The sequence below is a fragment of the Lutra lutra genome, chromosome 15 (assembly GCF_902655055.1).
Source record: "Lutra lutra chromosome 15, mLutLut1.2, whole genome shotgun sequence".
NCBI classification, from domain to species: domain Eukaryota; kingdom Metazoa; phylum Chordata; class Mammalia; order Carnivora; family Mustelidae; genus Lutra; species Lutra lutra.
The window spans coordinates 44,156,268-44,183,293 of NC_062292.1; the positions used below are offsets into that span (position 1 = coordinate 44,156,268).

General features: G+C 46.6%; 2 protein-coding genes across 3 annotated transcripts in view; both read right to left on the minus strand.

Annotated features, from left to right (window-relative positions):
- RBBP5 (RB binding protein 5, histone lysine methyltransferase complex subunit) overlaps window positions 1–2,374 on the minus strand; it is a 40,498-nt gene extending 38,124 nt beyond the window's left edge. For both annotated transcript variants that reach the window (XM_047705579.1, XM_047705578.1), the window contains exon 1: window positions 2,217–2,374. In XM_047705579.1, coding sequence (XP_047561535.1) covers window positions 2,217–2,235 — 19 coding nt within the window. In that variant the 5' untranslated portion in view covers window positions 2,236–2,374. The remainder of the gene's footprint in view (window positions 1–2,216) is intronic.
- A 19,567-nt stretch (window positions 2,375–21,941) lies between these two features.
- Window positions 21,942–27,026, minus strand: part of DSTYK (dual serine/threonine and tyrosine protein kinase) — a 50,826-nt gene continuing 45,741 nt past the window's right edge. Inside the window, exons 12-13 of the mRNA XM_047705577.1 lie at window positions 26,686–26,820; window positions 21,942–26,320 (exon numbers count right to left, since the gene is read on the minus strand). Of these exons, the coding sequence (XP_047561533.1) occupies window positions 26,133–26,320; window positions 26,686–26,820 (323 nt within the window). The 3' untranslated portion in view covers window positions 21,942–26,132. The remainder of the gene's footprint in view (window positions 26,321–26,685; window positions 26,821–27,026) is intronic.

The following is a 27,026-nucleotide window of genomic DNA, read 5'->3' on the forward strand; positions in this document are numbered from 1 at the left end:
CTCAAGTTGCTGATGGGTGCCGAGTGCCAAAGGACTACACAGAGCAGCCCTTTCCCAGCTTTCAGCATCAACTGCTCTACAAGTGGCTTCTGAGAGCGCGACAACGTGGATCCACCTGCACGTGGATAAATATAGGGAAGCACTCAAAAATTTGCCTAACTCATAATAAGTACTATATAATTCTTAATTTATTATCACTTATTTGTCCTCTTAACCCCAAAATATAGGTAACTGTCCAAGATCCTGCCCTCAGTTTTCTCTTTCTGTCCCCCCACCTTTTCCCCTGGTCTTGTCATCCACTCACAAGGTTTCTTCAACAACCCACCTGCAGGAAAAGCACACATCTCTCTCATAAATCTAAACCGACCTCCTGAACCCCAGATCCACACTCGACATTCCCAATGCTGTCTTTCCCCAATGTCCTTAAATGTTCATCAGTAACACCACCACTGGCTCCCATGATTTTCACTTCATAGTTCCTCACTACTGATGCCCCTACCACACACAACAATTCTCAAATTCTGTCAACTCTTACCTCGTCAGGGTCTCTTTGTTCCATTTCCTAGCTCAGGCCTTCTGTATCACTCATTTACTCTAGCCCTCCAAACTGGGTTCACACCACCCAAGCCTCAATGACATGCTGCTGTCAGATAAATCTTAATAAATAAGTAAATAAATAAATAATCATAGCTGTGATCAAGTTACTTACCAGGTCAAAACCCTTCAATGGATCTGCCCTACTTTTCTTAAAAAGCACAGACTTTTCAGCTGGGCATTCAAGAGCCTCCACAGAACACACAGCATCTGTTGGCCTTCCTTTTATTCACAGTACCCACAACCAGGCCAAGCAGGAACATTCTTTAGGTGTTCTCTCACTGATGTCTTGGCTCAAACATTCCTAATAAGCATTTCTCCTTGTACCTTCATGCTTCAGTCCGTCACTATGTCACCAGTCTTTTTTTTTTTTTTAATTTTTTTTAAGATCTATTTATTTATTTGACAGACAGAAATCACAAGGAGGCAGAGAGGCAGGCAGAGAGAGAGGAGGAAGCAGGCTCCCCGCGGAGCAGAGAGCCCGATGCGGGACTCGATCCCAGGACCCTGAGATCATGACCTGAGCCGAAGGCAGAGGCTTTAACCCACTGAGCCACCCAGGCGCCCCACTATGTCACCAGTCTTAAATGTCTACTCAAAAGTCCAGCTCCTCCATAGGATTTTTGTTCCTGGATGCCCTTCTTGCCCGGCCTCGAAGACATTCACTCTCTCTCCTAAATGTTCTTAGCACTTGGTAATGACCCTTAAAGGCCTATGTTCTGCAATATATTATGGCTATTTGGATAATCACCTTAAGCTCCTTAAAGGTAAGGACCACTTCTTTAAAAACCTTTGTAGCCCTTTTAACATCCAGTACAACTTCCGAGTTTTTTTTTTTTTTTTAAAGAAACTTAACTTTACATCAAGTCTTTTAGGAAATCTGGAAAACCTCAGACACCCCTAGACTATCATGCTAAACACCTAATGAAAACCTAGAAGAAAAGACCTAAGTTTTTAAACAACTTGGGTCAGGGATAGGGAGGAAATGACTCAGAGAGCGTGACAAAAAGCAACTGCTTCTGTAGTTCTGTGTTGTGCACACCGTCCCTGTTACTTGAGGAGCTTAAACAGAAAGTCAAGATAATGAATGATTCCAGAGCCAACTGTGCCATTTACTCACTTGATGCCTTCCAGTCACTACCCACTAAGACTTTTTTTTATCTGTCCAATGAGGAACTTCAACTAGAAGATCTCCAAATCCCCCTCCTTAGGCATCCCGAACGCCTACAAAACAATCTAACTTTTCCAGGCACCCAAACCCCTGACGAGTCTTCCAAGCTTCATCTCAAGCCTCACATCCTCACACTCCTTCTTCTCCAAAAACTCTGGTCCTGCCCGCCCTGGGCTACTTCAGCACCTTTGATCCTTGTACTCAAATCGAAGTCACAAGCTGTCTGTGCCTACCACTCCAGCACTGATCTGAAAGTAGCCTCGGGAAAGGCAATGCATTCTGCTTAAGCCGAAGCTGGGCTTCCTCCTCCCGCTGCTGCTCCGTAACAGGAGCGCCCAATGAACCACAGCAGAACTATGTCCCTGAGGTTGCAACCCGCGTCCCTCCCGCCCAGGTTCCCTCCTTTCCAGGACCAAAGGGTTTTCTAAGACGCAACTATAGCCCTCCTCACCCAGCAACTCGAGGTTCATCCCTGAGGACTCCGGCCGCCTGGTCTCGGCTCCAGGAACGACGCCTTTTCCCCCCGCCTGTTTCTGAGACCTGCGTGTAAGTGGGGGGCGCCGCAAATAGCTTAGCACAAGCTCCGGAGACTTTCTGGCTTAGAAGGCCCCGCGGCTTCCGCTTTCTTCCCCCGCCTTCCTTGTTCGTTTCAAGTGGGCTGTCCATATAAATGCCTCACCAAAAAGAAGAACAAACTCTCTCGGAATCGTTTGAGAACGCTCTTGACTAAGGGACAAAAATGTCATTGTCAATTAATACTTTAAAAAGTGCGAGTACTTGAAGCCATTTTCTGCCGAATCATAAAAGTGAGCTACAAATTTCAGGCATATAGTTAGACTACTAGTTCTTTCGGTGTTATGTGTTCGGCGGCCATGTCTCCGCCGGCTGCTTCCGATGCCGCAAGAAAGGTTCCGGGCAAAGTCCGAGGGACGTAGGAGAGCGGGAAGGGTCGGCCGCAGTGGTCGGGTGTGGAGCGTGGCTCTTAGTCCCCAAGGCGCGTACTCATCAGTATGTATGCTTCAGTCTCCTGGAAATTACTTCCTAGTTGTAAGGCTGTGCCATTGGGCCCACGGAAATGTACGATAGCATTTGTTAGGCCTCCATCCAAGGCTTTACAGCGTACCCAGCCCTGAGCAGGCCGCCGAACACGGAGTGGAGGGAGAGGCGGGCTGAGTTCCCCGGAGCTTCCCCGTGGAAGGAAAGGAACGGCGTAGGCTTTCCCGAAAAACAGGACTGGAGCTGGATGCCCCACGCCCCGGGTGTAGATTTAATGCCCCTAATCCAAGCTCCCCCGGTCGCTCACCCCGCCCCTGGGGCCGTTTTCCCCTCCGGGCCTCAGTGTTGTAGGTAAAGCTGAGAGCGGTCCTGGGCGTCCCTGCAGGGTTATTGGGAAGGTTAGATGAGCTCCCAGATGAGAAGCGCTTAGGACAGCAGGCGCCCCGTAGACTGTTAGCTGCTCTGACAAATCACTTTACCCAGAATTATTTCATCCTGAGGCCCTTCAGGTAGGTGTCAGCCCCGTTTGACCAAATTCAGTAACTGAGGCTCAGATCACGGGAGGCGGTTAGCGTTCGTTCGCATCTCCGAAACGTGGCGAGAACGACATCCCAAATACTGTAGTACCAACGGCGGCAAATACGAGTGCTTCCCTGCACGCCCTTGTCATCATTCGTGATCACCTGTTCCCTCGACCTCTGCCAGCCGCATAGCTGGGGAAATGTCACTGTTATATTTATTTCGGGATGAGCCTGAGCAACTTTTCACATGTATCCACGTGTGTTTTTCTCCTCTGCGAGGTGGCCTGCTCATGAACTTTGCCTGTTGTTCGGATGCAGTACTTGTCTTGTAAGATATTTAAGCGAGGAATAATGTGATCCGAGGGATGGTTAAGGAGGAAAACAAGGACGGTGTGAAGTAGGATTGGTTTAAGGAGTAGAAAGCAAGTAGATCACTGCAGTAATCCTGTGGAGAGCTGAGGAAGACCTGACCCAAGGTAAGGACAGAGGGAAAGAGCTAGGCGATGTTTAAGAGAGGGGTAGGAGACAGAACTGATAGAATGGGAAAGATCTCTTTTATATGGAAAGCAAGAACGTCAGGAGACGGGCTCAACTTCTAGGTTTCTAGTTTGACGGGGGGGCTCCGTTTGACGGGGCAGAGAATGCAGGAAAAGGAACAGCTTTGGCAAGGTTGATGGAGAACCCAGACTGGGACATGTTAGGGGTTGTTTTGTTTTGTTTTGTTTCCTTTTTTTAAGATTTTATTTATTTATTTGAGAGAGAGAGAGAGTACACGCAGAGGGGAGGAGCGGAAGGAGAGGGAGAAGCAGGCTTTCCCCTGAGCAGGGCACAATGCGGGGCTCCATCCCAGGACCCTGAGATCATAACTGGAGCCAAAGGCAGAGGCTTAACTGACTGAGCCATCCAGTTTCCCCATAGGACATGTTAGGTTTAAAGAGCCTTTGAGAAATTCAAGTGACCATCCTGACTTGGTGTTCAAAGAAGAGGTTTAGGGGCACCTGGGTGGCCCAGTGGGTTAAAGCCTCTGCCTTCGGCTTGGGTCATGGTCCCGGGATCTTAGGATCGAGCACCAACTCGGGCTCTCTCTCTGCTCAGCAGGGGGCCTGCTTCCCTTCCTCCTCTCTCTCTGCTTGCCTCTCTGCCTACTTGTGATCTGTCTGTCAAATAAATAAACAAAATCTTAAAAAAAAAAAAAAGAGGTTTAGGCTAGAGATGAACTATACTTCATCAATTCTAATATGCACATGTTCCCACATTTAAAAATCTCTTCTATTTAATTATCTCATAATTATTTAGCAGTGGGCTTTTTTCTTTCTTAGTGCTACATAAGATAGTGTGTTTTATAAGTTATGGTATCTCTGATTTGATGAAAAACAGTATAATTAGCGGGCTCTGCTTTACAAGTGTTAGTCGGAGCTTATTAATACTGCCAACCACAAAGGAAGGTACCCCGGTTTGTGTGTTGAAGGGGAGAAAAGGAAATTGAACACTCTTCCTTCTTGGCCTGAAGCAACTTGTCACTGTCAATCAGAGTCTATATGAGAAAAACTTACTTCTTGGCTGGGTTGAAATTCCATCTCATTAAAGACTTTTACAGAGCTCCCTAAATTAAGCCAGCTGGTACTTACCTCTCCTCCAGGTAAAAATCAGAAATTCTCTGAGTGGAATGCCTCCCAAGTCAGCCGGGATATACTCTGGCAGCTGGTTCAAATCACAGGGAATATGGTAAGGGCCAGGAGACTTTTGTCACATTTCAAGGATTTAAGCCAGTGGTTCTCAGCCTTAGCTGCTCATTGCAACATCTGGGGGACCGCAGAATAATACAGGTCCCCGAGTCCCACACCCAGAGATTCTGCATTAATTGTAGGATCTACTTAGAGCATTCCTAAGCATTGATAACATTTAAAAGATTCTTAGTGATTCTCATGTTCAGACAAGGTTGAGAACCATTTCTATTATAAGAGTGGGGGTGCCACCAAATCATTAGGGAGTGAAGACTTCTCCGAGAAAATGTACTCGTGTACTTATGACCGCCATCTGTGCTTACTGTCAGAGATTACAGACTTGAAAGGCTGTTAGAGCTAAGAAAGAAAGCATGAAAGAGATAGTAACATAGACACAGCTCTCAGTTCTGGCAAGAAGGATTGGAAGGAAAGAAATAGTTATATGTATCTATGTATCTATGACATTCACTTGAAGATACACTCCACACTTTTGTGGGAAAAGGCACAAGCCTAAGGTTGTTCGTTGCAGTATTATTTGTAATTGCAATATTTTGGAAACAATCTGTACATTTGTGGTACAACACACAATGGCATACTCAACAGCTGTTAAAAAAAAAAATGAAGAACTCTGTGAATTTGATATAAAGTGGTTGCCAAGACATCTCTAAGTGAAAAATGCAAAGCACAAATGCAGCCCTAAATGAGAATGGAATATAAGAAAATATGCTGCCTTTGTCCATTTGTGCAAAAGAAACAGTACAGGAAAGATAAATCAGAAACTAAGGACATTGGTTTCCTGTAAGGGATAGGTGGGGAAAAGATGGGAAAGAGGAGTAAATGAGAATGGGGTAGCAGGAGTGAGGAGGTAGTGATACTCAGAGTATATATTTGTGTAGCTCTGACTCTTAGAATGCTAGTGTTTCCCATACTCCCGGGATAAATAACTAAAACCAACTGGGATGTGGAGAGAGCCCAAATGGAATAAAAAATATTAAAAAATAAACCTACTGTAAATCAAAAACATAGCTACACTAAAAAGGATGGGAAGAACTAAAATGAACCCTTGGTTGGATCCACAAGCCTAGAGACCAAAACAAAACAAAACAAAAAAACCCTGCAGAAAACAGCTCCACTGAGAAGTACGAAATTGAATGGGCAGAAGTTTGAAGAGAAGCAGAATTTGCATAGTCTCAGGATATCTCCTGCAAGAGATCTATTAACTACAAAGGGAAAGATAGTCGTTTTCAAGTGTGAAATCTAGCAGAAGCCACCTGATCCCTTGATCTGGTGATAAAGGTCAACATCACCAGGAACAAGACAAAGCAAAACCATGAACCTGATACGATGCGTTGAGAACACAATGTTATCCGTCATATTCAGCCCAATCACGAGAAAACGTCAGATAAGCTCAAATTGTGGGACATTTGACAAAATAACTGATCAGTACTCTTCAAAAAAGTCCAAGTTATGAAAGACAAAGTCAAAGGTGCTTTTACAGACTGCATGAGACTTAGGAGAAATAACTACATGCTGTGTGGGTCTGGTCAGGAGCCTAGAATAGGAAAAATAAATTTGCAAAAATGCTGGTAAATTCAAGAAAGGTCTTTCATTAGTAGTACTGTACCAATGTTAACCTTTTGGGTTCTGACAATTGCACTATAGTTATATAAGATGTTAACGGGAAGTTGCAGGAGAGATGTATGAAAACTCTCAAGACTATATTTGTGACTTTTCTGTAAGTCTAAATTCAAGATAAAAAGGTGGGTTCTTTTTTTATTTTTTTGGTAAGAATGTTTTTTTTAGAAAAGGACATTAACTCCTTCCTCATCAACTCTTATTGAAGATGACTGACCCAAGTCAAATGCACACTTTGTACAGCCTTCAAGATCATTGCCTCATAATAGAAAGGAAGAGACAGAAGACTTAAAAACCCAACTTATTCACACTCAAGCAATTCCACATAAAGTTACTGGATCTGAGAAGGAGATAAAGAAGTCAGGGTGGGGGCTGTGGAAAACATAACACTCACTCTAAGTTATGAACTCCAAAAACAAGAATCTCTTGTTCCAAGTTTTGACATATGGGGTCTAGAAATTCATTTTGGAGGCTCTTCCTCCAAGGCTAGAGCAAGGAGTAGCCTCTTGGCACGAGACCCGTGCAGTCATCCAACGCCCTGCACTTAGAAGGGGCCCACCCTTGGTTTAATGTTCTGCTGTTGCAATCTTGAAATCCTTCACAATCTTTGAACAAGGGACCTTTGTGTTTTCATTTTGCACAGGGCCCCACAAATTTAAGTAGCTAGTTCAGTCTGCCTCCACTTGTCAACCATAATTAGCAGAAAGAGAAGCCTCATTCACATGGTGCACCCTGTACCCCCAGGCCACAGTTGATTACTCTGTGGCTAAGCTGAACCCAATTAGATTCCTTCCCAAGAATTTGGAATGTGGACTAAGAGGCCCCCATAGTCTGGCACATCTGTTGAAGAGAACAGATATGAATGAGAGGCTGCTGGTGTCCAACAGATGGAAACCATGGTAGTTGGTTTCAGATTGAAAAATAAAGCAGAGATTCAGAAGCAAATCAAACATAATACTTTCTGCATCAAATTTGTTACCAAGGACATACCGCATGAACATTTTCTCATTCAGTTAAGTATCCTTGGACCTTTAGAAAAGATAAGCTTTTTTTGCTTGTTCTATTCCAAGACATGATCTGTTGATTACAAAAGTCCTAACTCATTCCACTCCCCAACAAGGCAGAATGCTCAAACCCCATTTCCGTTGGAAGGGAATAGGGAAGGGAGTATCATTTCAACCTGAAAAGATCGACAAAGCCATTTCTTTTTTTTTTTAAGATGGTATTTATTTATTTGACCGAGAGAGAGAGAGATCACAAGTAGGCAGAGAGCCAGGCAGAGAGAGGGGGGGAAGCAGGCTCCCGCCGAGCAGAGAGCCCAATGCAGGGCTTGATCCCAGGACTCTGGGATCATGACCTGAGCTGAAGGCAGAGGCTTAACCTACGGAGCCACCCAGGCGCCCTGATGAAACCATTTCTAAAATCAAAACAACCATTCAAAATTCTTTAAATAAAGAAAACCCGTAGTTGCTCCTTGTCAAAAACAAAGGAAAACATTGCATAAAGGGAAAAACAACAAAAAGATATTATATAAAAACAACATACTGGTTTCTTCTCAATTCTCTGGGTCTCCCATCCAATGTAATCATTTCGATTGTCTTTATTGGGTTGGATGCTAATATTTCAAGCCCTTTAAAAAAACATTGGCTAAAATCCCTGATGCGGTTTTCAGTGTAGTTTTTTCCCCCCTCATTTACCTATTTTTCCTTCTATACCTCCTATTTTTACCTTTTTTCTTTTATTTATTTATTTGCGAGAGAGAGACCTCGAAAGAGGGAACACAAGCAAGGGGAGAGGCAGAGGGAGAAGCAGGCTTCCTGCTGAGCGGGGAGCCTGACACGGCTTGATCCCAGGACCGGGAGATCATGACCTGAGCCAAAGGCAGATGCTTAACAACTGAGCCACCCAGGTACCTCCCCTTTTTACTTTTTTGAAAGATTTTATTTATTTATTTATTTTAGAGAGTGAGGGAGCATGAGTGGGGCGGGGGGGGGGGCAGAGGGAAAGAGAGAATCCTAAGCAGACTGCCTGCTGAGCACGGAGCCCCAGTCCAGAGCTTGATACAGGGCTTGATCTCACAACGCTGAGAGATCTTGATCTGAGCTGAAATCAAAAGATGCTTAACCGACTGAACCACCCGGGCCTCCCTTACCTTTTTTCTATTTTAAAGAAAACTTACATAACTTGTTATACAAGCCAGACTGCAAGCTCTGGGCACTTCAAGGAAAGAGAACTGTTCTGTTTCGCAATAAAAATGTACAGAGGGAAGGAAGAAGAAGAGTTTAGTCCCCAACGTCTCCCACTCTCAGCGATCTATAAACAGAATCTGGATTCCTCCTCATCCCAGGCCAGAATCCAAACACTGAGGGTGTTCGTCTGCCAGGGGGTGTGGAGACTTCTGACGTAGTGCTTCGAGAGCCTGGGAGGTTCTCTTGCAGAGGCTTATTCATCCCGAGAACCTCAAGAGGGTTCACGTCCAGAATATAGAAAGAAATACGGGCGCATGTGGGTGGCTCAGTCAGTTATGCATTCGGCTCTTAATTCTGGCTCAGGTCATGATCTCAGAGTCTTGAGATTGGTCTATATAATTTTCTTAGTATCTTTATCAGGTTTTGCTATTGATATCACAAGAGCATCATAAAATGAGTTGAAAAGTTACCAATTCTTTTTTTATTCCTAGTTTAAATAGGTTTTCTTTAAAGATTTTATTTATTTGAGAGAGAGAGCATGAGAGGGGGGAGGGTCAGAGGGAGAGGCAGACTCCCTGCTGAGCTGGGAGTCCAAATTGGGACTCATTCCTGGGACTCCAGGATCATGACCTGAGCTGAAAGCAGCTGCCTAACCAACTGAGCCACCCAGGTGCCCTTAAATCTTTTTTTTTTTTTTAAGTCAAAAGTGAATATGTTGGGTTTTTTTTTAAATACACTTTATTTTTCAGGGCAGTTTTAGGTTGACGGCAATATTGAGCAGAAGATACAGGATTTCATTACATATGCCACCTACCCCCACACATGCCTAAACCCCCCATTATCAACATCCCCGAGTGGTACTCTTGTTACCTTTGATGAACATACAAAAAATGACCCATCATTATCACCCAAAGTCCTTAGTGTACATTAGGGTTCACTCTTGCTATTGTATATCCTATGGGTTTTGACAAATATATGATATATATCCACCTAAATTATAGTGTCATACGGTGTAATTTTACTGCCCTAAAAATCCTTCCGGGCTCTGCCAACTTACCCTTCCCTCCATTCAACCCCTGGCAACCAGTGATCCTTTCATGATATCCATGGTGTTTTGTTGTGTTTTTTTTTTGCCTTCTCAAAAACATTGTATAGTTGAACTCATACAATATGTAGCCTCTTCAGACTGGCTTCTTTTACTTAGCAGTATGCATTTAAGTTTCCTCGATGTCTTTCCATGGCATGGTAGCTCATTTCTCTTTAGCATCAACTAGTATTCCATTGTCTGAATGTACCAGAAAATGTTTATTTATCCATTCATCTGCTGAAGGATAACTTGGTTGCTTCTAAGTTTGGCAATTAGGAATAAAGCTGCCAAAAACATCCATGGGCAGGTTTTTGTGTGGACACATCTTTACTTCCTTTGGGTAGATACCAAGAAGTATGATTACTGGTTTGTGTGCTAAGAATATGTTCAGTTTTCTAAGAAACTACCCAACTGTCTTCCAAAGTGACCATACCAGTTTGCTTTCCCAGCAACAATGAAAAATTCCTGTTGCCACATCCTCATCCAACGTAAGGTGTTATCGGTTTTCTGGATTTTGGTTATTCCAATAAGAGGGTAGTGGTATCTCTTGTGGGTTTTTCTTTTTTAAGATTTTATTTATTTATTTGACAGAGATCACAAGCAGGCAGAGAGAGAGGAGGAAGCAGGCTTCCCGCTGAGCAGAGAGCCCGACTTGGGGCTCGGTCCCAGGACCCCAGGATCATGACCCGAGCTGAAGGCAGAGGCTTTAACACACTGAGCCACCCAGGCACCCCTCTCTTGTTTTAATTTGCATTTTGCTGGTGACATGCGTTATGGGGCATCTTTTCATATGCTTATCTGCCATCCATATATCTTCTTTGGTGAGGTGTCTGTTTAGATCTTTTGTGCATTTTTCAACCAGGTCATTCTCTATTCATTGAGCGTTAAGAGTTCCGTGTATATTTTGGATAACTGTCCTTTACCAGTTGTGTCTTTTGCAAACATTTCCTCCCAGTCTGTAATTTGTGTTTTCATTCTCTTAACGGTGTCTTTCACAGAACAGAACATTCTGACTTCGATGAAGTGCACTTTATCAATTCTTCCTTTCATAGTGTTGTATCGAAAAGTCACTTCCTTGTGCAAGGTCATCTGCATTTTTCCTATATTCATTTCTAGAAACTGTAGTTTTGCATTTTACATTTATTTTATTTATTTATTTATTTATCTGAGAGAGAGAGAGAGTGGGGGAAGGGGCAGGGAGAGGGACAAGCAGACTCTGCACTGAGCGCGGAGCCCGACATGGGGCTTGATCCCGCCACTCTGAGATCTTGACCTGAGCCAAAATCAAGAGTCAGCTGCTTAACTGATTGAGCCACCCAGGTGCCCCACATTTAGTTTGGGGATCCATGTTAGGTTAATTTTTGTGAAAGGTGTAAGATGTGTGTCTAGATTCATTTTCATTTAAGTAAGTTCTGTGCCCAACGTGGGGCTTGAACTCACAACCCTGAGATCAAGAGTTGCATGCTCTACTGACTGAGCCAGCCAGGCGCCCCTAGATTCAGTTTTGTTTTGTTTTTTAAAGATTTTTATTTATCTATTTATTTATTTATTTATTTTGACAGAGAAACAGCAAGAGAGGGAACACAAGCAGGGGGAGTGGAAGAGGGAGAAGCAGGCTTCCCACTGAGCAGAGAGCCCGATGTGGGGCTCGATCCCAGGACCCTGGGATCATGACTTGAGCCAAAGGCAGACACTTAACGACTGAGCTAGCCAGGCGCCCCTAGATTTAGTTTTTTTACAAGTTGATGTCCGGTTACTGTAATACCATTTGTTGAAAAGACCATCTTTTCCCACTGTATTGCCTGTGCTCCTTTGTCAAAGATCAGTTGACTGTGTTTGTGTGGGTCTAGTTATTCTTTCATTGATACCATACCACCTTCATTAGTGTGGCTTTGTAATAAGTCACATAGTGTCAATCCTCTGACTTTGTTCTTTCCCTTCAATATTGTGTTGGCTATTCTGGATCTTCTGCCTCTCTGTATAAACATTAGAATCAATTTGTTGCTATCCACAAAATAATTTACTGGGATTTTGATTGGGATTGCATTGAAACTGTAAATCAAATTGGGAAGAGCTGATCATGACATTACTGAGTCTTCTGATCCATCGGTATGGAATACCTCTCCATTTACTTAGTTCTCCCTTTATTTCTTTCATTGGAGTTTTGTTGTATTCTTTACATAGATCTTATACATATTTTGTTAGATTGATACCAAAGTATTTCATTTGGGGGGTGCTAATGTAAATTGTGTTGTGTTTTTTTAAATTTCAAATTCTACTTGTTTCTTGCTAGTGTATAGGAAAGCAATTGATTTTTTTTTTACTTTTTTTATTACTTTTTTTTATTAACATATAATATTTTATTTGCCCCAGGGGTATAGGTCTGTGAAGGCAATTGACTTTTGATATTCACCTTGTTTCCTGCAACCTTGCTATAATCACTCATTAGTTCCAGGCAGCTTTGGGCAATTGTTTCAGATTCTGTACATAGACAGGTCATCTGCAAACAAAGACAGCTTTATTTCTTCCTTCCCAGTAAGTATGCTTTTTATTTCCTATCTTCCGTTTCTGCATTAGTTAGGACTTCTAGTGCAGTGTTGAAAAGGAGTGGTGACAGAGGACATCCTTGCCTTGTTCCTGATCTTAATAGAAAAGCTTCTAGTTGCTCATTATTAAGAATGATACTGGGGGGATGCCTGGGTGGCTCAGTGGGTTGGATCCCTGCCTTTGGCTTGGGTAGTGGTCTCTGAGTCCTGGGATCGAGCCCCATGTCGGGCTCTCTGCTCAGCGGGGAGCCTGCTTCCCCCTCTCTCTCTGCCTACTTGTGATCTGTCAAATAAATAAATAAAATCTTAAAAAAAAAAAAAAAAAAAAAAGAACGATACTGGGAGCACCTGGGTAGTGTAGTCGGTTGAGCTTCTGTCTTTGGCTGAGGTCATGATCCCAGGGTCGGGGACTGGAACTACAAACCGGCCCGCTCGGTGGGGAGCCTGCTTCTCCCTCTGCCTCTGCCCCTTCTCTCTTCTTAGTTAGCTTAGCTGAAGGCTTATCAACTTTAGTGATCTTTTCAAAGAACCACCTTTTGGTTTTGTTGATTTCCTGTTTTCAATGTAATTGCCTTGTGATATAATATGAATTTTTATTATTTCTTTTCTTCTGCTTACTTTGGATTTGATCTTGTGGAGTTAATCTTAGAAAATGCATTATAAACCCTAAGGAGTGATTGTAGAAGCAGTTTAAGTGTCAGCAGCATTCCTGTTTCCGGGCTGTTGAACGCAATGGCCCAGTAGGAGCAGGATCCCACCATCCTCAGGGTCAGGGAGTAAGTTAGGAGCTATGAAAGAATGTAACCCTCAGTCTCCCCTTTCTTCACCTGGCAATTGCCAGCCCAAACATCCCACTTCTCTCTTATCCCATGACTGACTCCCTGCGAGCCTGTGTAGGGGACAATGCAAGCCTGCTTCAAGATGTTTGCCATCACTTTGTACTCCTTTCCCACGCTTGGAGGCATCGTCCTTGTTTTTCTGGTAAGAAATGAGACCAAAGCTATGTGCAGCACTCAAGGGCCGTGCTCTTCCTTACAGAAGCGGCCTGCACAACCGCTCAGATTGGTGTCTGAGAACTTTATTTCAGGGCGCGATGACAGATCTACTCTTCCTTTTCGAGTTTTCTGTTTTGGGGGGGTTTTGTTTGTTTGTTTTTTTAAGATGGAAGCTTAGATTATTGGTTTTAGAGCTTTTTTCTTTTCTAATATATGCACTCAGGAGTGTCTGGGAGATGTCTGACTCTTGATTTTGGCTCAGGTCATGATCTCTGGGTCATGGGATCAAGCCCCACATCGGGGTCTGCACTGGGCTTAGAGTCTACTTGAGATTCTCTCTCTCCCTTCTCTCCCTTCTTCCCTTTCTCCCTCTCTCTCTCTCAATAAATAATAAAAATAATATATGCATTCAATGCTATGAATTTTCCTCTAAGTACTGTTATATTAGTGTTCTCCAGAGAAATGGAGTGTGTGTGTGTGTGTATGTGTAATATATATGAGAGATTTATTCTAGTAATTGGATCACATGATTATGAAGGCCAAGAAGTCCCATGATATGCCTTCTGGAAGCTGGAGAACCAGGAAAACTGATGGTATAATTCAGTCTGAATCCAAACGCCTGGAACCAGGTGGGACTCATAGTGTAAGTCCTGGTCCAAAGCTAAAGGTCTGAGAACCAGGAGTTCAATTCCAAGGGCAGGAGAAATGGATGTCCCAGGCCAAACTGAGAAAGTGAATTCGTCCTTCCTCTGCCCTCAGTGGATTAGATGATACTTACCCACACTGGGGAGGGCTGTTTGGTTCACTCAGTTCGCCAATTCAAATGCTAGTCTATTCCAGAAACACCAGTCTTAAGAGCTCAATGGTGGGCCACCTGGGTGGCTCAGTTGGTTAAGCGTCTGCCTTTGGCTCAGGTCATGATCCCAGGGTCCTGGGATCAAGTTCCGCATCATGCTCTCTGCTTAGTGGGGAGCCTGCTTCTCCCTCTGCCTGCCACTCTCCTTGCTTGTGCTTGCTCTCTGTCAGAAAAATTTTAAAAATCTTTAAATTTTCCACCTCCTTGGGCCAGGCCTTACCTTCTAAAATTTAATCTCTTATCTCCTCCAGCTCAACAGACCCACCAAAGACAAGTGGGAAACTTCCCAAGCTACCCAGAGCCCTCATTCTCTGCTCTGGGTGATGCTGCTGTGGTGGCTTTTTGGGATCCAGCCCGTGGGGCTGTCCAGCCAGAGATCCTCCTCCTCTGGGCCTGGGGATGGAGAAGTTACCCCTCCCAGCTGGTGACCTCCACCTCTTGTAACCCTCAGGCTGCCTCTCTGCTCACCTGCCTTGGCCTTTGGCCTTTGGCCTTTGTGGTTTCCGGTTCAGCAAGCCCTCCTTCCTATAAGCTTCCTAAGCTGTTCTCGTGTCTCAGGGCCACAGACTCCTCTTGAGTGCCTGAAATGGGATGGGAAGGCCATACATGAGACACCAGACCCCATGGCTGCAAGAGAGATGAAGAACCCCATCGGCCAGCCTGCTCTTCAACTCAGAGGGCCAGTGGGAGCTATAATTAAGAAAGGAAAACCAGCCTGGGGATCAGGAGACATGGGTGTTAGTGTGGTCCTACCCGCCAGCTAGCTGTGTGACGTCCTTTGTGCTCGGGGTCTCGTGTCCTCTGCTGTAAAAGAGGAGCCTAGATGGGATGGTTTTTTTTTTTTTTTTTTTTTTTTTTTTGAAGATTGATTGATTTATTGGAGAGAGAGAGTGCAAGCGGGCGGGGGACGGAGCAGAGGGAGAGAATCTTTCAAGCCGACTGCATGCTGGGGAGAGCCTGATGTGGGGCCGCTCCCACGATCCACGAGATCACAACCCGAGCCGAAACCAAGAGCTGGACGCGTAACCGACCAAGCCACCCAGATGCCCCTAACTGGGATGCTTTAAGCGGTCTTCCCAAGTCCACCTCTGTCTCTGGAAGCTTGCTGATCGGCTGCCCAGGGATCCCATGTCTCAGCAGAGAAAACATAACAGTCGGGATACTTACGGCAGTTTCTTATTCTGCCTTACTAGGCCTTCACGAGGCCACACGATGAAGTGCGTCCACAGCTGGTGAGGGCGCTAGAGGCCGGAGGGGGAGAAGGTGAAAGTCTGGGGCCAAAGAATGCAGACAAAGAATCCGCCTCTGCTTCCAGCGCGGGGGGGCCAAAGACAAGGGCTGTGCCCTCTCTTGATAAAACAAGCCAAGACCTTGGATTTCCTCTCTGCAGCCTGGAGCTGGAACAGGTGTGAATTGTGGCCTGCAGGTCTCCATGGGAGATTGCTTGGCTGCTTCCTGCACTCTTCAGATGCTGCTGGGCTCCCCCTGCTTCCTTTATTTCTCCCAGCTGCTGAGCCAAAGAGGCCGGGAGGGCACCCTGTTACTTCTTATGCAGGCATCTCTGTCTCGGAGTCTGAGCCCTGGGAGCGTGACACGTGGCCGGCAGGCTCCCTCACCCCCGGGCCCCTGCCAGTCTTTCCGGTCTGCCTTGGCTCCAGTGCCGCCTGGCCCACCACCCTTTGGCCTCACCAAACTCTCCGCTCCCCAAACACCAGGTGCCCTCTTGAGCTCTGGGCGACTCTGTGCACAATGTTGCCACGTAATTTGTTCAACACACATTCATCCTGCTACGGGGTCAGCTGCAGGGAAGGAAGGGCATACTGGAAGCGGGGAACCAAGGGACGTTGAGGGAAGGGACTGTGGAAACCATGGAAGCAGGGTGAGAGGGAACCAGCAGATCAGCTAGGACTCCCAGCGCTGGGACACTGTGGGGCCTGATGGGTAAAGGCTGGGGCTAGAGATTCCTGTAAACCTGACGCCTGTAGTTGCAGGAGAGCCATGAGACGGGAGCTGTGATCTTCAGGGGAAGGCAGCCACTGCTGAAAGGGAGCTGGGATGAAAACTGCCCCGTTTTTCTCCTGCCACCCTCCAAACTCCCGTGAGCAGCAGAACGTCACTGGAAGTGCAGAGCAAAAGGTGGGGTCCACAGAGGCCGGGGAGCTGAGCGGAGAGGGGAAAGGGGGTGCGGAGGGGCCAAGAGAGCACCCCGCGTGGGCCGGGCTGTGTGCCAGACACCAGGCAAAACAGAAGAGCATTTGTGGTCCCGCCATTTCCAGTCTCAGTAGAGGGCCCTGGGCTTGCATCGATGAATCATAAAAAAGTAATGAATGCACTCATTCCTTTCAGGAACACTTTATAAAACACTTATAAAAATTAACCACAAGTGAGCCCGCAGAGCAAGTTCCAACAAATTTTTTTAAAAACTGTCATCCGGGGCGCCTGGATGGCTCAGTGGGTTAATAAGCCGCTGCCTTCGGCTCGGGTCATGATCTCAGGGTCCTGGGATCGAGTCCCGCGTCGGGCTCTCTGCTCAGCGGGGAGCCTGCTTCCTCCTCTCTCTCTCTGCTTGCCTCTCTGTCTACTTGTGATCTCTCTCTGTCAAATAAATAAATAAATAAATCTTTAAAAAAAAAAATTTTAAAAACTGTCATCCTACAGACCACGTTCTCTGCCCACAATGTCGTTGTTTATAAATCATTAACAAAAACACAAAACAACTCTTCCTTGCACTTGGAAATCTAGAAACATACCCACGTAAAACTCAGAGCAGAGAAGAAATAGTAACAGCAAATAGAAAACACTGAAACCGAACCATAACAAACATGTTTCAGAGTAAAACTTACGGGATGCAGTGACAGTTATAATTCAACGGAATTCTACTGAAACGTCAGTGTTTGTGTGAGGAAGGAAGAAAGTTGAAAATTCATGACCAAAGCTTCCAGCTTAAGAAGATGGGACAGGGCTCCTGGGTGGCTCAGTCGGTTAAGTGTCTGCCTTCGGCTCAGGTCATGGTCCTGGGGTCCTGGGATCGAGTCCCTCTTCGTCATGGGGCTCCTCACTCAGCGGGGAATCTGCTTCTGCCCCTCCCTCTGCTTGTGTTTTCTCTCTCTTTCAAATAAATAAAAATGAAAAACTTAAAAAAGATGGGGGAAAACAGTGGACTATGTACTCACCCTTAAAGAGAGAACCAAGATGATAAATAAAACGAGAAGGCATTAGTGGGCTGGGAAACAGAGGTGCAGTGAGAAAAACAAGCCAACCGGAAGTTGCTTCTCTGAGAAAGAGGCCACATCGAAGTCCATTCACGCATTAGAATAATCTCTCTCACGGTGAGAACAAACGGACAGCCTGTTAGTGACAGCCAGTTAGCTGGGATAAAAGTCAGACATCATGAGACAAGAGAAAAAAGTTATAGAAGATGAAATACAGGTAACACCATTTTTTAAAAGATTTTATTTATTTGAGAAAGATCATGAATGGGGCAGGGTGGAGAGGGACAGAGGCAGAGGGAGAAGCAGGCTCCCCACTGAGCAAGGAGCCCCATGCAGGACTCGATCCCAGGACCCCGGGATCATGAACTGAGCTGAAGATAGACCCTTAACTGACTGAGCCACCCAGGTGCCCCGGTAATGCCATTTTCAAGCTCAAGAACAAGCAAACCCAAATTATATATTGCTTAAAACACATGTATATTTGGAAAAGCTTTTTGTTTTTTGAGCAAGAGAATGACAAGCACAGCGGTCACCTTGGGGCAGGAGAGAGACCCAGGGCATCTGGAAAAGAGCACACAGGGGCTTCAACACTGCGGTAATGTTCTGATCCACAGGTTCTTAGGGAAGTTTACAGGGTTTTAAAATTATCATGGTTCATAGTTTGCAAGGATGTTATGTATATATTTTTAGCAGGCATTACGTAGAAATTAATAGTTTTTAGAAATTGTAAGCAAATCCTGCTCAGTAAGAGGTCTCAGATTGACCATTGCTTCTGCACGTTCCCAGCTTGGAACCCAGGGCAGCTTTCCTTAATCTCAGAGCCTGTGGTTTCGCACTGAGCCTCGAGTTGACTCCTCTTTCTACCTTTTCAACTCCTGGATTCTACGCACAGAAAGGCCGGTGTTTAGCCTATTCTTAGATGCTTGAACATCTTTAGGTTTGATCTCCTGGGGACCCCTGCTGAGACCACAAGGAAGGCAGAAGAAAGGAAAGAGAAGCCAAGGGGGTCTTCTCTTTAATGTCTTTCCCAGAGCCCCAGCCGTGACCCCTCCATGCTCAGGCTCCAATCTGTACATCTATTTTCACCACTTTGCCTCCCAGGAGAGCCAGAAGGGAGGGGACAGATGCTGAGCCTTCCAAAAGGTGAACTGTAGGGGATGTATGTTATCCGAGGCTGTCCTGAACGTAGGTCCCTTTTCTAAAGGTTCTTGGATTACCTTTCAGGAATGACCTCTCCTCCACTGAATGCAGTTTTGATGGGCAGACAGATCTGGAAGCCTGCCTCCCACCGTGGAATCTGGAGGGGACAGAGCCTTCCAGCTGCGAGTCAACACAGCTGTGACATGGGCCTGGGACCTGTGCTGGGCCAAGTGAGAAAACTCCCCCTCGCTGTTGCCTCACGAGGGAGTGAAGGTGGCACTTCACAGCCACAGGGAAGCCCTTGGCAGCCGCCTGCGGCTCTACTGTGGCTCCTACCCACTGAGTCTGTGGGCCCATAAGAGCTTTCCAGTACCTGTTTCCTTTCTCTTGAATCAGCCATTCCATTCATTTTCTTAAATTGAAAGAAAAATAGACGTTCACAGCAGATGAACAAAAGAATAACAGAAAGGCAGTACACTGAAGTTGGATTTCTCTCCCCAGGAAATCTACTGTTACCAGTTTGAGGTGTCTCCTTACAAACTTCTTTCTAGCCATATACACAGAAGGAGACGGACTAGATTTCTAGAGAATTTGGGGTTATGGGAAATGGAAGGGATATATTACCCAAAAAAGGGATCATAGGAAATATATATTTTTTAAATTTTTAAATTTTTTAATAAACATATAATGTATTTTTAGCCCCGGGGGTACAGGTCTGTGAATTGCCAGGTTTACACACTTGACAGCACTCACCGTAGCACATGAAATATATTCTATAAAGTATTCCTTTCCTCTGTGACCAGTATAAACATCCTTGTCAATACACAGAGAGCTGTGTCCTTCCTTTTAATGGCTGCATAGTATTCCATCGGGTGAGCACAGTTTAATCCTCATCTGTTGCCAGATGTGAACATTGCCTCCAACTTTCTAGTATTACAAATAACGATGCGGTAAATATCCTTGTACTTACATAATTTTGCATACCTGTGAAAATATTCCAGTAGGTAAGGACTGCATGGAAATCATTTCCAGATCAAAGGATATATGCATTTAAAATTTTTGTAATAGGCACTGCCAAATTGCCCTTCTGCAGCTACACCCGCTTCCCCAGTAATGTGGGGAAGTGCTCATCCCCCAAAGTAATGAATAGTTTAATATTTTTTAGTAATTTGAGAGATGGAAATATCTGTTTCTCATATGCATCTCCCTATTGATGAAGACACACATCTTTTTCAAAAATGTATTAGCCAATTTGCTTTTCGATTTTTTTCCTTGTTGCTTTATTTCTTCAGGAATTAGAAGTATGAACATTTTATCCGTCATATATTGCAATGATTCCCTCCAAATAAGAGATTTGTCTTAACTCTTCTTGGTTTTGGTGTCTTTGGCTGCCTATACATTCTTTCTAATTTCTTCTTTTTTAAGATTTATTTATTTTAGAGAGGGAGTGCAGAGGGAGGGGCAGAGCGCAGAGCCCAGCGCCCAGCATGGGGGCTCGATCTCACACCCCTGAGATCATGACCCGAGCTGAAACCAAGAGTCAGACACTCAACCGACTGTGCCACCCAGGTGCCCCCACATTCTTTGTAATTGTTCTAAGTTTTGTCTTTATGGCTTTTGGGTTCCTGACCACACAAGAAAGTTCTCCCTGTCCCCAAACGGTCCATGAACATCCTGACGTGCATTTTCCTGCAGAAGGCAGCCTGGTGTAACAGCTCGTTGTGGCAGCAGAAATCCTGGAGCTGCCCTTCGTAGGTTCAGGGCCCAGCTCTGGCTTTATCAGTTGCGTGACCCCGGTTGTCTCCCTCTGCCTTTCCTCATCCTTAACATGGGGTTGTGGTGGGGATTAAGTGAGTTAATATACGTAAAGCATTCAGAAAGCTGCCTGGAGTATCGAAAAACTCCTTCCTTTAGAGATTTTTTTTACATTTAGATCTTCCCCTTTTCTTTTGCATGATCTTTTCCTCCGGTGGGTAGCCATTTTTATAAAATCGTGTTTTCCTCTGACTTGAAATGCTACCATTAGAATGGACTGAGGAGCAGGCCGTCCAAGGAGGGCCCTGCAGGGCTCAACCAGCGTGCAGGCCCCCACGACAGCTGCCCCTGAAGGGAGGCTACTCGGTGAGTACTGTAGGGCCTCCTTGGGATCCTGCTAAAGGCAGAGGTTTTGAAGTTGAATCTAGTAATGTTCAGACACTTGGTGGCCTCTCCCCGCTGAGCCCCATCCAAACACAGGCCCGGGAAGGCCGGCCCGGTTACCCTGAGCAATTGCCTGCTGGGGGAGGTGTTCGTGGGAAAGCACGCCCAGACTGAAAATGTGTTGCCACCAGCCGTGTTCTCCAAAGTCGTCCCCGTAAGAGAGGAAGTGAAGCGAACTGTCCCGCTGAACTTTACATGAGGAGAACAGAGAGAAAGTATATCCAAGATGGGATGCATTTAGCTGCGAAGGGTAGCCAGAGCCGGTGGAAAGTTTCTCCCCGGGGGAGAGGCTTATCTGCATGAAACGTCTATCTATGGTGGAGGGGCGGGCTGGGAACCGCTGGGGTTCCACTGCCGCGGTTCCACCCCCCGCCCCAACCAGACTCCAGCACAAACACACCAGCAGTCTGAGGTGTGCTGCCCTCTTCTGGCCGGACGGGCGCTTGCAGTCAGAGCAAGCAAGGGTAGCAAATAGTGAGGCCGCCCCAGGAGCGGGATCCGGGAACCCCAAACAAATCCCGGTAACCCCAGGATCCGGTAACCGCACACCGTCTGCGGCAGAGCTCTGGGAGCTGCCTGCTGACCTTCCACGGAGACGAGGAGCGACCTCTCCCGCGAGGGGCCTGCTGGCACCCACCAGGCAAGGCCGAGCGGGTGGATCCGAACAGCGGATGAGCCCAGACAGAAAATGCAGCTGGGCCAGTATATAGATTCCATCCCCAGATTCTCTCTGCGACACAGGGGGTAGCCCGGCTCGGCTCGTGCAGGAACTCCCAATGCTGCAAGTCCCCACTGAAGACAAGCTGGAGAACAGGGTGGGAATCCCAGAAAGGCTCTCAAAAGACACTGCTATCACCCTACTGCCCCCCTTCCATCCTCCTACCCCACGCTCTCAGAGTGATAATGCCTGGCGCCCAGAGACCCGGAACAGTGTGCGGGGAGGAAGAGGCCCTAGCACCCTCCAAGGCCAGCGGAAAGGCCTCTGACTGCAGAGGTCCCCCGTGAAAATGGGATGAAAGGGGGCGTCCCTTCTGACCCGGGGAGGGAAGGGCAACAAAGCCAAAGACAGGTAAATGTCAAATGTTAATGTGACCTTTATTCTACAGCACATGTGGCATCTGTGTATCCCCACGAGGAGACGGGACACTCTATAAAACCAAACCCAACCATCCAGAACGACACTAGATGAAGATTTAACCCAGAGTCATGTCTCTTAAAAAACACAATATGGTCTTGTTTGCCATATTACGCCAAGAGACAGCACAGGAAGGGAGAGTGAAGGATTGAGGTTTGTGCCAAGGTAACTTCCTCTTGTTACTGCACTTTTATTCTACACACTTAGTATGTTACACTTTTATTAACACTGTAATAGACATTAGTCCTCTGAAACAAACACAAATATTACATAAGAATAAAAGACAACAAGCTGTCCAGACCGATTTCCTTCCCAACCCTCTGAGTCGGGTGGCCTCCCCCGACGCCAGGTCTTCACATAGTCTCCACGGGCATCTCAACTGGACTGGATGTTAACAAAGCAGATGAAGTTAAAAATAAAACCCTTTTAAGAACAGTAGTGCTCCTCGCAACCCCCGAAGGAGTTTGCAGTACAAGTTTCTGAAGCTTACCCCCTCCTCACCCACTTTTACACAGCACTAACCCTAACTGCTCCCCCCATATTTAGAAGGGTAAATCCACTTTTTTTTTTCTTTTAAAGAAAAAGTGGGTTATTTGATCCAGCAAATCCAGAAGTCAAACTTTGAAAACTCAAAGCAAGCAACTATTTTGGCGAGGGACTCGAGGGCCCTTTATCCCACTCCGAAGCTGTATGGACTTCAGGATTCCCTGATTAGCCAAATGGAACACCAAGCATGCCTTCTCTCCAAAGCAAGGCCACAGGGGACCTCTGCCCTCCAAGTGCTACCGTCATCACCGACCCCTCTTGGCTTTTCAGTGCTAAATAATAAGCCAAAAAAATAAAGTGTCGTTCAGTGCAGTTATCACTCTGGAGCCTGCCACCCCAAACCCCTTCTCTCGTTAGGAAACAACTTCCAACCCCCACTTTGGCAGCTCAGCAAAGATGCGTAAGAATGCACTGGAGAGCTGACAGGTGCTGGGGGCGGGTTCTACCGTTCCCCTATTTCCCTCCGTGCCAGTAATATGTCCTTTCCCTCACTGTTTCCTTGAGTTTTAGTGTTAAAAATTAGGAGAAGCTGCTCCCTAGGCTCTGTCCCCTTGAAATGGGAGTCACAAGTGATTCTCTTTGGTCTGGGAAAAACCAGCACAGCCCTCCTTCCTAGAGGAGGAGAAGGCTTGCTCAATCAACGAGCTACTCTCTACAGAGGATCAAGGAACTAGGTCACACCTGTGGAAACCTCAGCCAAACGAGCATTCCCCAACTCCTGCCAGAATGACCTCGCTCGCCAGGCACAGTGTCCGCCGCGAGGGGGCCCCAGGCTCTGCCATGTCTTGATTGCTCTGCAAGAAGGTCCCTCACTCAGTTCTGAAACGATAAGTGACCAGACTTCAAGCATGCTGAAAAAGGCCAGGTGATCATTTTTGGGCCGGGGTAAATCGCCCTAGTGAAGTCGATTAGAACAGAACACAGTGAGGGTGATCCGTCCCACCCTTCCCCTGCCCCCAGCCACCATCTCACCTCACCCCTTGGGAGCACATGCAACGAAGGCTAGGGGGTAAAATCTTGAGGACTTTGGTCTTCTTGAGCCCGCTACAGCCCAAGTACCCCCAGACTCCTTTGAATACCTAGTGTCTTCCCAAGTCACACACAGTGCAGTACATTTCATGGCGTTCCGCCGCTTTAACAATAATGGGCGCCGAGGGACAAAGAATCCCCAATCAGCTGACGTTATAAAACAAAAGCAAAGTGTGCATGTGTTATATGTCTGTATTCCGCACTCAGCCCGCTGAGTGTTCAAATAACAACTTCCTAATATCTCTATGTGGACTTTGGCCTGGAGATCTTCAGGAATATCTTGCATCTTTTCTCAAAATACTTTTTTTGTATTGAATTGTTAACACAGTTACTGTCTTACTTAGCATTGGTCCCTCTCGTCCTCCCTCCTCACTCAGGCAAAAAAATGTGGGAATCTGCTAGGAGACCAGTGTCTGAGAGCAGACTAAGCTGCAGGGAGAGGACAAACTGAAAAGGGACACTGGGTAGAAGAAGCCCCCCCCACCCCCCACCTGCCCCTGCATGAATGGGGAGTAGGAACTAAGACTTTGGAAGAATGTTAGGAACGTGGCTTCCCCAACGGAAGCACAGACTCCTGATGTGAGCTGCAGTAAAGGAGGACTCTGGGAAAGGGGACTAGAAAAGACCTTTCCTGAAATGTCATACAAAACACTTAGACTGCTCTTTCAGCAGGGAGACGCTACGCACCTCTCCTTTTTAAACTTGAAAATCTGGCTTCCTGGAAGCCCCATCATCATCCCCAGGAGGACAAACGAGTTAATGCAGACAAGAACAGAGTGACTTGAAGAAGTAAAGCTATAAATGGGTGTTAATTCTAACAGGGCTACTGGACATTCCACCAGAACAAGGCTCGAGCTACAGACCCCAGAGACAGAGGGTCGGCACTTCACCGTTGCAAGTAAAAAGGTTCTTAGCACTATATGGAGTTTCTGACGGACCCCAAGTGCTTGGAGCTTCCTACGCTCAAGGGCATCATACTCAGAGCCCAGCAGAACCAAAGAGTGAAAACTGAACTTGAAGAGTTATAGGAAAACTTTCTGGTAGACACCATTTATACTCTGTTAATGTTTAAGAGATGGCCATTCTCTCAGAAAACACCCAACAGGCTTCTAGCAGCAAATCTGCCCATTTCCTTACACGCCTACTCAGGGACCCGGTTCACAGCCTTGGGCGCCAGGCACAGGGGAGAGAGCGCCATGCCCAGAGATCGGGCAGATGGACGGAGGTTCCTCACCTCCCTCGATGCCTTCTTTCACCCACCTGGTGTTCTAAATCGAAGGGGCCATCTCGGTGCAGCGAGGCTTTAAGTCAAGGTCTGAGATGCATCAACGTGTAAATTGCTCCAATTCAGAATTTCTCTTCTTAGGCACACTTCCCGACACACGCTCTGAAAGCCCACCAGCACTCGCGTCCCAGCCTCGAGCACACGGGGGCAAGGGGCACACACAGCTACATACAGCGTTCTCTTTCATCTGGTGCTTTCCCTCTTACGTTATGGTCAAAGTAAAAAGAAGGGACAAGTTTGCAAAAGAAATCTCGGTTAAAATGCTCGTGGAGGAGTTTAAAAACATCAGTGTGTTAGAGTCAAACACAAAAATGGGAATTTTGGATTCTCCTGGTATCCTTCCAATGGGCTTGCAGGGAAACCCACGGCCTCCAGATCACTACCCACGTCTCGGGTCTCCCCAGTTACTCCCCACCTGTCAGTTTTGCTCAGACACTCATTCCCAGATACCAAGTTCACTGGAGTTTTCCCCATCTTGAGACCAAAAAGAGGGAGGAAAAAAGATCAAAGGGAAGAAGAAAAGATTCTGTCCTGGGATTAGCAGTAACTCAAAATCCAATCACATATGTGTGTATATATATACACACACACACGTGTGTGTGTGCCCAACATTTTTTTTTTCTGTGGCCTCTTGGTGATGTGACCATGACACCCACCCCCAAAGTCAGGGCTATTCAGTCCTATCAATGTAAACAGGCCGGCACTGTAAGGAACAGACAGCTCTGTTTCTAGCTCCCTCGTGGAGGCCTCTGGCTGTGGCAACCCGAGATCTGGTTGCAGGGAGCCAGAAGTTACTGTTTGGATCCTATGTTCTCACAATCCCAGAAGGAAGTTCAAATTTTCTAAGGGTCCTGATGACTGGAGAGAACCAAACTATTCCTAGCCGGAGCCAAAATTATGAAAATTATAGCTTTGAATACTATTGCCATTGCAGTGCCTTGCCTGTCTTAGCAACATACAGTGAACAGACAATTGGTACATTTGCCTCCTTTTCAGTTCCGAGGCTGGAACGTTGTATTCTTCGGCGTTTACGTGTCCTAGGCAGTCTTCTGCCGACAGCATGGCTTGGGGCATCAGCGAGCTGCTGCACGTGCCCCAGCACACAGCCCAACTGTTCACGGTCCGGGAGGCCTCTCTGCCTGGGAAGGTCTCAAGCTGCCCAGCAAGCATCAGTTCTCTCGGGAGCTCTCTGAATAAATGTCACATTCTTCCCATGGCCGAAAGGTGAGGGGAAGGAAAGAAATAGAGAGTAGAGGAGAAAGGTCTTTGCTTTCAAGTAGAATCGTCGAGTCCCCTGCTTGGCCGCTCAGAGCTTGACTTGCACAGCCGGTCCATGATACCCTGCAGCATGGGCTGGACGATGCCCAAAAGAGGCCTCTGAGAGGGGTCCCCATCCCAGCAGGCCTCCATCAGCTGCCAGCACTCCTCGTCAAACACGGGCAGGCGCTCTGGTCGGGCCCCTGGGGAAAGGCACATGGAAACAAGGCCACGGTCAGTGAGAAGACCCGTGCCACGATGAGGCCCAACCAGCTGGCAGACCGATCGCCCAGGCGGGGCTCAGGAGCTCTGGCTTCACAACCCAGTAGTAACACTGACAACAAACTGGAATGCACTGGCATAGGAAGCTGAAGAACTAGGAACGTTCCAGAAAAAAGCCTTCTGGAAACAGTTCAGTACCACACTGCCTGAAAGCCAAGGCCTGACTTCAGTGTCTCTCCTGGATTCCGTGATGGTCTGTGGTCCCACTGCTCTCAGTGGTGGTCAGCGGTGGGCGGGCGGGGGGGCTTGGTGGTGGTCAGAACAAAGTAGGGCTTGTGGCGCTTACCTCTCCGCACATTGTTCCAGAGATGGTCTTTGCTGGCACACCTCTCAAATGCTTCAGGGAGCTTGACAGAGCCCGAGCAGATATACCAGAAGAGAATGCCAAAGGCGTAGACATCGACAGAGTTATCGTACTTCCCTACAGCGAGAAGGGGCGACAGCCGTGAGCCCGGGACAGAGAGCGGCTGCATCCCTGCTCATGGGGTCTGCACAGGTCTCCGTGCCTTTTTTTCTAAACCTTTTAACATCCACTGCCTCCCCTAATAACCCTGGTAGGCGTGATGCTGGTCTTTTTATACCCAAAACCACAGTCCTGGGAAGGCAGACACCAGGAGGGCTGAGACT